This window comes from Mytilus edulis, chromosome 4 (genome assembly GCF_963676685.1).
Source record: "Mytilus edulis chromosome 4, xbMytEdul2.2, whole genome shotgun sequence".
Classification (NCBI taxonomy): Eukaryota; Metazoa; Mollusca; class Bivalvia; order Mytilida; family Mytilidae; genus Mytilus; species Mytilus edulis.
The window spans coordinates 18,797,621-18,813,018 of record NC_092347.1 but is presented as its reverse complement, the minus strand read 5'-3'; the positions used below and the strand labels follow the sequence as shown (position 1 = coordinate 18,813,018).

Here is a 15,398-nt window from a genome sequence, read left to right as displayed (position 1 = left end):
AAAAATCGTGAAATTCCGTATTTTTGGTCCAAATGACCTTCTCTAGACTGCTGAACCAAGATCAGATTCACTCCCACCTAACAACTGTTGGGATCAATTTGTTAACTAGGGTCCACTCTATATGCAGGCTACAGCTGGATACCTTTACCAGCATCCTTGGGTCGTCTGGGTCAAGAGAAAGGACGATAAATCGTCAAAATTGACGCTTTTTGCACCTGATGACCAACTTTCAATGCATATTTTATATCAAGGATCATCAACCCCCATTCATGTCATTTTCTTTATCTTTTTTTTTATACTTTTAAAGGCTAAGATGGTCTTCTAAAATTAATTAGATTAATAGAAATATTTAAAAGTTGTTAACCTAAATTTAATAGTGTTTACTTCAACAGGATTTGTCTCATTATCGCGGATTTGGAGTTTTGTGTGGCGGCCATTTTTTATTTGTGGAGGAAGCCGGAGTGCTCGGAGAAAACCAGCGACCTTCAATAGGACAACTGACAATCCTAGTCAATTCAGTTTGGAGTCGAGTGCACCCGCATGAGCGGGGTTCGAACTCACAATCTCAGTGGCCGAGTTCACTTCAAACTCTCGAGTTAACTTTACTTTCTCGGGTTTCAACAATACGATTTTATTTGAACCACTCGAGTTAACCCCTCGTACTCTCGTTTAAACCCTCATCGAGCTAGGGTTAAACTCGAGAAACTCTTGAATGACGTCAAACCAATGAAAATATTTTATTTTTTATGCTTGGTCAGGGCTTTACCCTAGAGTTACCTAGAGTTGTTCCAAAAAATATCAACTCGAGTGCGTTCACGTGATAATCTTATAACTCTGAAGTTGACTGGCTAGTGATGACAGTAGTAAATACCAAGACCACTCGGTCACTGAGGCCCCCGGATTTCATGAAGAATAACAGATAACTCTTTTGAAATTATTTTGATTAGACCAATTTTCTTATTATAGAAACTCATTTTTATCTTAAGGACATATTTATATAGTGATGTTTGTTCTAACAATGAATTCAATGTAAAGAAAGAGAAAACCGAGAATTGTTTTTTTTTGTGTATGACAACGGATTATGTTTGTTTTGATAAACCTGCTATATGGAATTCAAAATGGAAGCTTTCATAAAACATTTATTGGAATCATAAAACACACATACATTCTTAAACCAGTATATAACTTGAAAGTTGACTTATATTAAATATAACGTAATTTTCTGAGCAGCAAAATTGAGGCGAACAAGGCAAGAATAAATAAAAAAAAAACCAACATACCAGAATTTGCACTGTGACAATCATTCTTAGTATAAAGTGAATCATCTTTCCTATAAACGGAAACTAAAACTTAGGAAGAAGTATGCAGGTTTTTTTTTTATTTTTAAATTATTTAAGCACAATTCAGATGTGCGCATAATTGCTGTCGCTTGTTTAATATTATGATTTGTATAATTTTTCCTGTTCTCATTTAGCTTATTACATTGTATGTATTTAAAATGAATAACTCAATCATGATCTAAAAACAGATACGAATTACACACATGTACTTCTTTGAATGTCTCAGAAACAAACTGTTGTTATAAGTCATATGTCATACATTCTTTAGGAATGGTTAACATTGTTAGTACACTATCTTCAAAAAGAGTAGTTAACATACGAAGTAAGTTGGAAACTTATTTCGAACTTTTATACATTTATGAAATCTCGATGAACATTTTAAAGTTGTAAATTACAACTGTTTCACATGTTCAGGGGATTTGGAGATATTTACATTCATAGATATGTGTTTTGTTTACATACAAGTTTCCTAATATGATCTCCATGTTTCCCTTGTAGAGCCACCTGGAAATTTTACCATAATAAAAACAGTTGGATAACGCACAAATTTAATTCAATCGGAGAATCAAAGTGTGGGGCAGTACAGAATTCTAATTCAAGTTAAAACGTATAAAACTTCAAGGCGAGTAAGTAAAACACATCCTTTTCTGACATTTGTTACCATTGCAGTGCATGTGAACTTCATTCCAGGATAAACAAACAGATGAAACATCATAGCGAAACAGACATAAATTATAACAACACTTAAAGAATTAGATAAGTTAAAAAGTGTTTTCTCTAGAAAATTGCATTGTTTATATATTCTTGAGAGGAACCTACAGCACAAAAGGGAACAATACGGGCATAAAAATGGTGACATAAGACAATTACCCTATACCGGCAGTATGTGTTGATAAATAGGAATTAGCTCTTGACACAACTTATGTCCTGTTGACGAATGGCAGTGTGCTACGTATATCAATACACTACAAACAACTTTATCTAAACATAATGACTTGGCTTAATCTCTTTTACATCATCTACAAAACGATAAATTAAAGGACTTCCAGCAGTTACTGACATGGACATGCCAGCTTTAGACCGTAAATACGCCGTTTGGAAGATTATGCCTTCACCATATGAAAGCACAAGCCCTACCGTTAGTGGTTAATGATCATATCATCATAAAAGATAAGTTCATATTAACCTGTAGCATGCTAACAACTGGTTTTAGAATACATGTGTTTATTTCCGATGCAAATAACCAATGAGTGAATCAATATTAATACCAAAATAGGCAATACTAAGTGACCTGACAACAGTGTCATAACTATATCCTTTCTAAGTATTTTTGATTAAAGGTTTTATAAGCTTTTGAGATGAATGCCGACATTTTGGACTTTGTAAAGAATGTTACCATAAAACATTGGATGTGAATGAACTGAACGTATTAGATGTCTGCATCTATAATACTAAAATTACGAGGTCCAATTTGTCAGCCGTCATCACGTAAAAACGACGAATCAAAAAATTCAACTCTATATATAACTAATATAGTACAAAGGTGTAGATTAAAAATTACACCACTCCAGGCGCTTTTGTTTTCCATGTAATTAATATTGCCAATAATTAAGAAGTTCCGGGTCGAGTCCGATACCGATACCAATAGTATATTCACCTGTTAGCGATTACCTTATCTGTACGTTCCGCATCTGACAGGCGCACCATCAAACGGTGTATTCAGGATTTATATGCTATATAGTATTACACGGGTCATAATCACAGGGTTGACACTACTTAATTGCAGTCAAATTGTTACCTATTGTAGTATTTTAATCAGTTAGACTTTATAAGATAACAATACGAATACTAAAAATCTGGACTAAAATAAGGCGTATAGGTACAGTTTTCAATTTGTTAGCGGGCATGACGTAAAACAGCGAATCAAAGAATTCAATATTTATAACTAATATAGGACAATGCTGTTGATTAAAAAATACTCCATTCCAGGACCTTTTGTTTTTCAAAAAATTATTATTATCAATAATTGATAAGTTCCAGTTCGACGGGTTCAAACAGAAAGATTTGAAAGCAGAGAAAACTGTGTATCTTATAATCAGCATGACTTTATCAGATGACAATACTAATACTAAAATAAGGCTTGCACATAGTTATATACTTTAATTCAGTCACGGACCCACGATATACGGGTGTGTTCTAGTATTAATTTATATTTACGAATGATGTCCTTGTATCGATGATAAAATCTAGTAAATATCGAATCCCTGATGTTATAATTTTTCAGGAATACACAGATTTCTTTCGTTAAATTCAAATATGTTGTTACTAACAAGAGCGATTCAAACAAGTTGAGATACATAAACATCATATGATGGTGACACGGGAACGTAAAAATGAATTATAACTAACTTAAGGAAAAAGAAAAATCACAAAAATACTGAACTCCGAGAAAAATTCAATCGTAAAGTTCCTAATCAAATGACAAAACACATTAAACGAATGGAAAACAACTGTCATATTCCTGACTTGGTACAGACATTTTCAAATGTAGAAAATGGTGGATTGAACCTGGTTTTATAACGAATGAAAAATTATGTCTTTAATCATAAATTTTGGCATTAAGCTTCACGTTGAAGATATAGAAATCAAGATCTATGAAAGGACATAATTCGTTGATGGTATTAGCATCATTATAAGTCTACCAAAATCATATTGTAAAGGACATACCGTGCAATGAGATACTTTGGATTTTTCAAAAGTGTTATTTTATATGTCGACTAATTTATAGTATTACTTTTACCCCTTAAATGATTCAATAAAATTAAGAATAGAAATGCTGAATGTGTCAAAGAGACAACAACCCGACCATAGAACAGACAACAGCAGAAGTTCACCAACATACGTTAATAAATGCTTACAATACATATTGTCTTTTGTTTGAAATCAGTACATCTTTATATAATATTCAAATTTAAATTGTGTGGACTTTAAAACAACAATTTGATAAAAATAGACACGCAATTGCTTGGTCATGAATTTAAATGTTTACCCTACATATAGTATATAGTATTTGAATTTATAGTATTTCAAGACAGACATTACTCTTAGCAAAATCGTTGCGTGATTGGTTGTCAAGGCGTATTTTGACACTGCGACTAGTTTACTATTGTTTTTGAACTACTTTGAAAAAGGAACAACTCTTTTTAGATTCATAAAGCGTTGTATTTCGGATATTTTAAATTACCTGTCTTTTTTGTAAGATAACTTGTTTGTTTCTTTTGGAAGATTAGGAGGTCATTTATTGTAACTTGATAAAAAGTATTTAACGTCAACAAACTTAAAAGAGTCAAATGTTTAGTTTCAATAGAGTTGTGAGTATATGCAGTCAGTTTAATTTTAAAATTATTTTCTCTACATAAGCAGATAAATTAAATTGAGCCTGACCACTAAAAAACTTATACGATTAAATAACAAAAATATAAAATCTTTACCGCCATGTGAATATATATGGCTATCCTGTGGTACATTAATTTGATATGAAAACTGAAATCTTACAAACCTACAAAGAACCGGTTTAGTCAGGGGAAAGGACTGCAGGTCCAGACACAGTACGTATTCATTCTGATCTTTTATTTTAAAATGAATCATAGATAATGATTTAATCGATATATATACATATTAGTAAAACTAATATAAAAATTGATTTATGACAATCAAGGGAACTTTTTTTTTATAAAGTAATAATAGTTCATGGTTTGTCATCCATGAAAGGGGATTTTTTAATCTGAAGTTGTTAATATGTTTAGGATTAGATAAGAACTCACTCATCACAGATGATGATTTTGTACGCTAGACGTAAGTTTTGACTGCAAAAGACTCAACAGTTATTCTCGATTAAAAAAAATGTTAAAAGCTTAACATGTACCTTCAAATGCATTCATGAATTTCATACGTTCATAGCATAGACATTAAATAGAGCTTTTTCTATATATATGGGAACCGTAGATATAAATTTCTTGTTTTGTGTTATAACTATTCTGATTTTGTGGAAAACCACACTGATTCTTTCAGAAAATACAATGAATATGATATTATCAAAAATGCTGGACTTTTTAATCTATAATATATTTGTTGAGTTTGGAGGATTGATATTTCACATACAGTCGGTATTCCAAAGGATACTAATTGTATAACCCTTGTGGTCGACTTGCTTTTGTTTTTGTATGAAGCAGAATTTATTCAAAATCTTCTTAAATATAGGAATACAACTTATTTACGTTCAAATAACAACCTGATGATGTATCACTGTATGAACTATATTTCAGTCAGTGCTTGCATTACGTATTTCCTAGTGAACTTGAAATTTATGATATAACAGAGGGACTGCTTCATAATTTGATCTATAATTCCTCAATATTGACACAGACGGACGACTTCACCATAAAATATATGACAAACGGGACGATTTCTATTCTCTATTATAAATTTCCCATATCAATGAGGAGGAAATATTGAAAATGACACTCCGTAAGTTTTACGGACACAATCACGAATTGGTTGATCTATATATGATATGAATGCGTCTTAATAACCATTTTGATCTGAGCGTCACTGATGAGTATTATATAGACGAAACGCGCGTCTGGCGTATAGATTTAAAATCCTGGTACCTCTGATAACTATTAACTAACTAATGGCATTCCACCATGTTTAAGATTGTGTTATGTCGAATATCTGCTAAGTACTGAACGTGACCTATTCCCAAATATGACTGTTATACCGAGTGAGAATTTGCATTGCTATATACGACGTGTCTCGGTATTTTGTACATTAAAAATTTATGTTTTTATGTTTCTGTTATGGTTACAGTTAGATATTGTGTTATGCGTTATCGTTTGTAGTTAAAATAATCATAAATAGCCTTACAATACCACCATTGTCATGAACATTGTTTGAACTTGTATTGTGAAAATAGTTGTATAAACTTCGATCTTGATTGCTCGTTACTAAAGTGCATCACTGAATGTGATGTTCTATTGTATATGTTGTTAATTGAAGGTATTTGTTGTTTTTCTGTGGTTTCATGTTGTGTTTATAAGTATATTATTGGTTTGTGCGCTTTTCTGAGATGAGTGTTCAAGTGTGGTTTTGATGTATTTCTGAAACGCAAAGTTGTAATTTTAGCGATATTTTAAAACATATCATATACTCGCGAAGTTCAACCACCTATTTTTTCTTTAACTGTCCTATACCAAGTCATGAATATGGCAGTTGTTGTAGCGTTTGTTTATGTTGAACCTATGTGTTCCTGTTGTTTGTTTGATTTCCATATACATGACGTCCTTTATTTCCTCTACAAGTATTAATTTTTAAGGATACTGCATTATGGTGAGTTGCCTTAGATTTTTATTTTTACTTCTCCAAATGTCTATTAATTTACACGATTTTATAAGCCCTTTTAAACCTGTAACTGGCTTATCAAAATTTTTGGAAGATTTACATGTAGTTTTATTTTTTGTATCAATTAATGACCAGGTGTCGTTAAAATCTCCCCCAAGAATTTTTTGACCTAACCCATATTTATTTATATATGCTTTAACTGTGTTGAAAAAAACCTATTTCTTTCTCTTGTTCTATTTGGAGCATAGATACTTACTAGCGTGTAAATATTTTCATTTATTTCAATATTAATCAAAATAAATCTGCATTTGCTTAGTAAAATGAATTTTCTGTATAATTATTAAATCACATGTTTGCTGATTGGTCCAAGGATTTGTATAGTAAGAAGGATTGGAATCTCGTGGACTTTGCATAGACTGTAGTATTATAAGTTATCTACGTTCATATCCGTAGATATGGATATTTTAACACCCTGAAGTACCCCAGTACACCATGAGGCGTAGCCAAAGGGTGTACAGGGTACTGAAGGGTGTTAAAATATCCATATCTACGGATATGAACGTAGATAACGAATTGATCCCCAATCTTAGTCCGAATCGGGCGAGTTTTATTGAAATTCGGGTACAAAGTGTAAAGCAAAAACAACGTTTTTTTTCAATATCTAAAAAAGTTTTATTGAAATTTGGAAATTTTACATATTTTTTACGGGGTGTAGGGTACTTACTACCTTTGGTAGAACCCTACAGATAGTCAAATATAAGACGTTTTTAATACTTGAGACAGAATTACTGGATTGAGTCAAATTTGGATCGCAATGTTGTGAGAGTTACGTCATAGATGGTGTGACGTCAACGTGGGTCATTTAGCTAGGTCAGCAGTGTCATTCCTTGAAAATGAGGCAGTTAAGTGATGCATTTAATGAAATGAGTGTAAATGATCGGCATAATAGGACAAAATCGTTAATGAATTAAATAACAAACGTCATGGATAATCTACAGAATTCAATATTTCACAAGGAGCAATCATGGAACTAAGGAAAACTTGCGCTAAGTTCCCCGGGATAATGGTTAGCAACGTCCGGGGATATGGGTTAGCAACACCCAGGGGCTATGGGTTTTGTAACGACGTGCATTAACCAGTCGAAATCCTAGAAATATACTAAGCCGGGGATAAAATGTCTTATGCAGCGCGAGATTTTGTGTGATTACCCGTGATGCATCTGGAAAATGCTCAATGTGCCTTGATTAATGGCGGACATTTGCATCACTTAAACAAATTGACACCCGATATGTAAGTATTACAATCCATAGCTATCAAATTTTATGCTTGAAATAAGAAGTTTAAAATGGTTCTGGTGTAATTAATTACTTTAAAGATTGCAGTAAGAATACACGGCTCCATAGAATGAATTTGCATATTGACCGAAGTGACCTCACCCTACCCCGCCTATTGGGCGGTCCTATCATCATTTTTTATATTTGTACTCCTTCCTCAGAAAACGGAGATGAGTGATAAAATTTATATTTTCTGAAAGACATATGATTTCTTCGTGTATTGAGTAAATGTCGTAATGATTGATGCATTAGTTTTCCTAATTTTTCCGTTTCTTTGAGTTGATTACAACAAAAATGGCGTTCTGGAGCGAAAATTGAGGTGGCTTAGGAAAAATGAATAAAGTTCCTGATTGGCCTAGAGTAATGGTCAAACATGTTAACAAACGTAAAACATTGGTGATATAGTGTAATGAAGAAAGATCAAACCGCTAAACAAGGGAATTGTGATACTTTTCTGTCTTTAAAAATCAATGTGGTTCTCAGATGAATCGCTATTTATAATTACCAGGTCTAAATTGGGAGGGAATCCAGTTGTCATAATAATCTGATACTTTCTTCCTGTTTATACCGAAATGAAATCGTTAAACCATGTGTTTCGAAATAGTTTTACATCAATTTTAACTAGTCATGTTCCATAGAAAACTCCATAGTGTTGCCTTTGCCGATGTGGAAAGGGACAATGCATGGATGGTAATCTTTTCAAATGTTCAGCCCATTGTTTACCAGCTGACCTTTCTAGTATCATGGTATTGTGAAAGTACATTGTGTACAAATGAATGTACTTTTTTACTGACATCAAAATAATACACCAACACAGCTCATCTACTTTAATGCCTTTAATGATGCATAGGTAGTGCTGTTTTTGTCTTCATTATAAATCACTGCGCCCCCTCTTATTATGATGTTATTATTATGGACTCCCTTCTTCTCTATCTGTTTATACCACATATCACATGTATTACAAAATTAAGTCCAATTAATTATTATGCCTGTTAATTATGGCATTTTGCTAGGCTAAATAATGTTTTCCTGCAACAACTTCAAATCAAACAATGAAAGATGTTTTCCTGCAAAGGCGTCAACGCAAATGATTAAAATAACAAGACGTCATAATTTTTTAAAACCTGTGCATTACAAATTTACATGAGCTTTATCTCTTCTTGGCCGAACTGCACTAAACTACATGTATACTTCAGTCAAGCCCAGTTACAAAAAAATGTAGTTTTTTTTATATATATCCAAAATATCTAACATTTATTCCTTTTATTGTTATTTTTGATTTTTTTTTGCAACATCTCTTGATCCTACAATATTGCAAAATATTTTATTTTAAAACAATAGAAACATTGCTACAAGTATAAATAATTCCCGAATTTACATAAACCCATAGAAATCCAACATAAATTTTGCAAATATAATTGTTCGAGCAGAGATCTTGAGGTAGTATTGCTATTGTTAAGGACATATTTGATATTTGAATTGTTTAAGCCATAAGCTATTGTATTATTATTGCCACATGTAACTATATTACACATTTTTCCAGTATTTTCCAAAATACTCAAACTGGTGAATGTTAGGAAGAAAAGTCTAGGCACAAGGATTCAAGTCACCAAAAAAAGTCTAAGCAGTTGTGTGCCAACAGCAGTTGGCCATTTATGCACTAATCGTGTGGACTAACATATATATGGCATGCCTTTAAATAGAAATACTAGTGTATCGGTACAACTGAATGCAACTTTTAACCAGAACGTTCCTCTGAATATCATTTATGGAGGATATACCAACAATGTTTCATTGGATTATTAACATTTAATCTGTTATACCAAAACTTGAAAGCTACGCTTTGTGTGTAGGGAACTTTGATAGTGACTTGATAGATGATCATGTGATACCTGGATTAAATTGGATTATTTCTATATTTTAACATAAAAATAAATCATTGAACATATTTTTTTTTAAACTCCATTACATGCCAGGTTCATTTAATACTTTAAATCTGCTTGGTGTTGAGTGTATATTGACGATGTACATGTATATGTAGTAAAATAAGCAAGGAGATATGGGATATGATTGAAATGAGACAACTATCCATCCAATATCATATGAAGATTTTAAAAACTAGTAGTCTACATGTACAATGATTGAATCAATGAATGTATGTCAACCACCACCAACAAACTCCATGCAGCATAGCAGGTCGATAAATATTATCACATGAAACCAACAGCCAATACATAATACATGCACAAAAAATAGTTTTTATACCAAATTTAAAGTTAAGACATAAGAGTAAAGAGATGCGGAATGTGGTAAAATTGTCAATGGAATGAGACAGCTCAGTTCACTAAAGAAACAAATGATGTTAATGTAAGCAATTATGCAATATATTGTTATTTCTTATCTTGATAGACAAAAATCGTTTTTACATGTATATTCGTAATTGTGCGCTATAAAGTCAATACATGTACAAGGCAAAATTGTACAAAAAGGATCTTCTGTTAGACAATAACCATTTCATAGTTATCATCTACACATTGTAAAAATAGTTTTTATACCAAATTTGAAGTTAAGACCTAAGAGTAAAGAGATGTGGTATGATTGTCAATTGAATGAGACAGCTCAGTTTACCAAAGATCAAATGATGTTGAAGTACCGGTAAGCAATTATTCAATCTATCCTTGATAGAAAAAAGTCAGTGTTGTACATGTATATTAGTAATTGTGCGCTATAAAGTCAATACAAGGCAAAATTGTACAAAAAATATCTACTGTTAAACAATGAACATTTTAGTTATGTTTACAAAGACATTTATTGATAAATATCTATAGACGCTACAGTTTAGACCTAGAAAGCATGAAAGTTACAAACAGAAAAGTATTGCTTTTGTTTTTAATACTTGATGTAAACTGCTGTTACGTACCTCATATGAAAGTGTACCAATGTACAATCAGAAAAAGATAGTCTTCTTTGATATATGACAAGTCGCTCTTTTCAAGTTAATTTCTGTATTATACATGTATAATACATAACCATGAATAATTCCATGACTGACTACTTGAGCGGCCGTTATACATGTATGACAGAGAGCTGACACTATAAAGTTGCCCTATTAAATCATGCACAAATTGATATAAGTGTTCTGATAAGAAACCAAAGTGGATTTAAAGATGTAATGTTTTTAGTACAATTAATTTTTTTTTTCTTGCATTGATAATTTATAACACGCAATGCAGTAATTCGTCCTGAAATGTGTGGTCAGTTCTTTTTTGTCACAAAAATGGTTTTGCACATTGATGGTTTCCGAAGATGCAAATTCGCATAAAGCTATAATGACATTATTTACAAGAGAAAGATGTTTGTTAATTTCTTTGACAATTGACTGAAAATAAAAAAATACAGAAGTTAATATACAAACACATTGTCAACTGTCGTTATACACAGTAGTAATAGTGGCGAGTACTGAAGTCTTGCCGCGGAAGAGATTACGATAAACCGCGAGATTCCAATCCTTCTTACTATACAAATCCTTGTCTGGTCCAACTTACTATTTTATTTATTTTTTTCATGTTGCTGTAGGCCATTAGTATTGACCGTACATATATGCAGATAGTTTTTCATGGTGGTTTATAGTTGGATATTTTAAATTTCATACATGATGAGTTATCTTTCTTGGCATTAATAATGAAGCATTTATGATTTGTTTTCTTTATTGATATTTTGTTATTACTGTTGACCTAAAACTTAATTCTTTTAGTCCTGTTTGAATATCGTTGGCTTCTTCGAGCATCATGAAAGCCATATTGAATTTCACCGACTACGAATAGGTTCATTATAAGTCCTGCTAAAACTATAAATACATGCAATGCACACTGCTATTGGAATGCAAAAAAGGACACTTCCCCAAAAAGAAGGAGGTTTGCCTTTATCCGGTAATTTGCAAGTCGATATTGTAGTGCTATCCTCAGAAATAAATAGGTGCGGATCAACAGTAGTGTCGTTGAAGCGTATTTCCTTCTTGGAATAAACTGTTTGTGAAATATTGATAAGGTGTGTGTTGTAAAATCCAAACACTGGATAAAGATCGTCCATACATAAATCGTTTGATGTATTTAATGTGTATATTTTTTTAAGGAATGAGAGAAGAACAAAGTTTGATTGATGAAGTTCAAGTGTTATGTCTACTTTTACATATTCGGACATCTGTTTATATCTAACGTGTTCCAGTTTTGTCCATACGTTATTTAGTACATGGACATATAGACATAATCCGAGTTTTTCCATACACCTTTGGCCTCTTACAATTATATTCCAACCACCAGGCATTAAAGAGGTTAAACCAAACTCCAGAAGTATTTTACCGTCATCAGCAGCTATTTGTGGGTATAATAATTTAAATCTTGTTATGATATTCATAGTGTCTGTAAGTTTAGACGATAAACATCTACTGCCAAAAACGCATTTATAAAGGTTGTTTTTACTGGAAGCAGACCTGCAAATAAATATAGGTGGTCCATTTCCTTTATATTTCGGCTCGTCACATATAATGGCATCTATAAAAAAAAGTGATAATATTCTCAGATGGTATATATATAAAACACCTGAACAAATTCACATAAACAAGATATTTACTTTTACTGATAAAGATGTACCTAGCACTCTTTGAAATTAACTAACAAACACAATTAATTTTGTTTTTGAAAGAATCAATCGCTATACTTCATACCAAAGAGACACTTGTAACCTAAACATTATATACATACATTATTACGTGTAGTGAGAAGCTAAAGAATCTTTTCGGCTTTACTCATCGAAGAGAAAACATCTTTGTTGCAGTTTCAGTTTAATCGTCTTCCTCGTCGATTAGTGTTTGAAAACAACATGGATTTAGCCTTTCGTTTAAATAAACTCAAACGCATCAGCTATTTTTAAATATAAAATAAATTGACGAATCTACGTTGTTTATTTTGTTCACCATGGGGAATGTTATATAAAGTTATATTCAGATTTTTTTTTCCGAAATTTCAACTAATATCATCATTATTTGTTGCTTGTTTTATCCTAATTTTTTTTTATGTTTGAAAATGCCTGAAAATGGCATAACACTGAATTTTCCCTTACATTAATTGACAATGTTAACCAACTCTGGACCATTTGTTTTCGTTTTTTTTTTATATAAACAAACTTGTAACCTATGCCGTTAGCCTTCTCGTTTAAATTGTTATACATTTGTCATTTCAGAACTAGTGCCTTTAATATCTAACTATGCGGTATGGGATTTGCTCAGTAGTTTAAACATATTTGTTAACAGTGGATATAGAAACAAGTTATTGCAACATATATTGATCCAATAAAGGCAACAGTAGTATACCGCTGTTCAAAACTCATAAATCCATGGACAAAAAACAAAATCGGGATAACAAACTAAAACCGAGGGAAACGCATTAAATATAAGAGGAGAACAACGACATAACACTAAAATGTAACACACATAGACAAAATCCCACGAGAATAATATATATAACATCAAAACCAAATACATGAGTTTGGGATAGACAAGTACCGTGACACGTCTTATCGCAATGTGAATTTACACTCAAAAATAAGAGAAAACAAACGACACAACGTTATAATGTAATACACACAGAAACGAACTATAATATAACAATGACCATATTCCTGACTTGGTACAGGGCATTTTTAAAGGAAAAAATGGTGGGTTGAACCTGGTTTTGTGGCATGCCAAACCTCGCACTTTTATGACCATGTGAAATATAACATCAAAATGACAACACAGGACTACAATATAAATAAATTGGAGAACACAATTAACAAAGAATCACACGAACAACAGCCAACAAAAGGCAACAAGTTCAAAATTTTAATACGCCAGAAGTGTATTTTGTTCACGCAAGACCTATGTGTGATGCACAGATACAAAAGTTTGAAAGCCGAAACGAGTACAAAGTTGAACAGCATCGAGGACCAAAAGATCAAAAAGGTTGTGCCAAAAACGGCAAGGGTTTTCTGTTAAGTTACCAGAAAATCCCTATAATTTAGAGTAATTTATACTTTTGCAAACAGTAAATTTAATAAAATGAATATTCAAAAGATGTACATGATAAAGCTGAAGTATTAACTAATTACAGGAAACAACTGAAATACATTTACATAACCTGACATTTGAAACACAAAAGTAGACACATCCGAAATATATATCAAGTTCGTCTATTTTTATACTTATAATACAAATTTGTAATTTATCAAACGTAAGAGAATTGGATTAAAAATATTTTTTTCTTCAACGATTAACTGAAAAATTAGTTCAAATGTACTTTTTGGTATACAAATTCGATAAATTCTGTCTAAAATATATTCCATACATTTGAATTTATTACGAAAATAATTGAAATTTGAAATGTCGTCACACTATTAGTATATAACACCAGCTCCTTCCATATGCATGGAATGAATTGTACTTTGTCAGGTTGTGTTTTGTTTCGTTTTCTTGATTTGTTTTCTTTATAAATTTGAACATGAATATAAATAACTGTTATAATTTGAATGAAAAATGAAACATAAATTATAAGATCTTTTATAGTTAAATGGGACGAATGATACCCTTTTGACAAACTAGCGCTGATCAATTGTACCTATAAAACTGTTCCGACATTGAAATATAATTGAATTTGGTGTTGAGTTGTTACATGCTGACTATGGTCTAAATTTCAAGGCATTATAAAACCAAGATGCAAATTGATAAGATGTTTCAAAGGTTTTCTTTTAAAATCATTTGTTCTAAAAAAAAAAAAAAAAAAGACTACATAAATTACACTCGCGATATGAGTATTATTTTTTGTACATTCTCATATACCTTTTTTATGTTGCTGATAAGATTTGAAACGTATTCAAATGTTTAATCTGTTATGTTACCAAATTCTATTGACAGTTAATACCATTTCAAATGATCGGGTTATTTAGTGTCCAAGAACATACGACTAATTGTGTGCACAGATGTTTGTTGACTGAAGCTATAAAAAGTGTGTAAAATGTAGAAAAATGCTCATTTTATTCAAAGTTACAACATCAAAAGGGGAGATGATTAAAAGAAATCGATGGGCATAGTTTAGAATTGCGGTTTTCTTTTTCACTTATTGTTTGAATTTTTCTTTTGTTTCTTGAAAAAAATTATAGAATGATTTTAGTAGTATTTGATTTAAAATAGTTAAATATATTTGATATTTTTGAAATCAAATTGAAAGCAAAACATATGATATTGATATTCCTCATAGAAACAAAACAAAACATAATACTTAATGATATAGCA

The 15,398-nt window shown here is 31.6% G+C and overlaps 1 protein-coding gene and 1 long non-coding RNA gene across 2 annotated transcripts in view; one reads left to right on the top strand and one right to left on the bottom strand.

Moving 5' to 3' along the window:
* Positions 1 to 8,647: 8,647 nt before the first annotated feature.
* On the top strand, positions 8,648 to 10,022 carry LOC139518394 (uncharacterized). Its single transcript, XR_011663329.1, has 2 exons — positions 8,648 to 8,764; positions 9,618 to 10,022. It is a non-coding gene; the product is annotated as an uncharacterized lncRNA (long non-coding RNA).
* Positions 10,023 to 11,763: 1,741 nt separating this feature from the next.
* LOC139519128 (uncharacterized) overlaps positions 11,764 to 15,398 on the bottom strand; it is a 40,555-nt gene continuing 36,920 nt past the window's right edge. Inside the window, exon 8 of the mRNA XM_071310943.1 lies at positions 11,764 to 12,624. Coding sequence (XP_071167044.1) covers positions 11,882 to 12,487 — 606 coding nt within the window. The 5' untranslated portion in view covers positions 12,488 to 12,624 and the 3' untranslated portion in view covers positions 11,764 to 11,881. The remainder of the gene's footprint in view (positions 12,625 to 15,398) is intronic.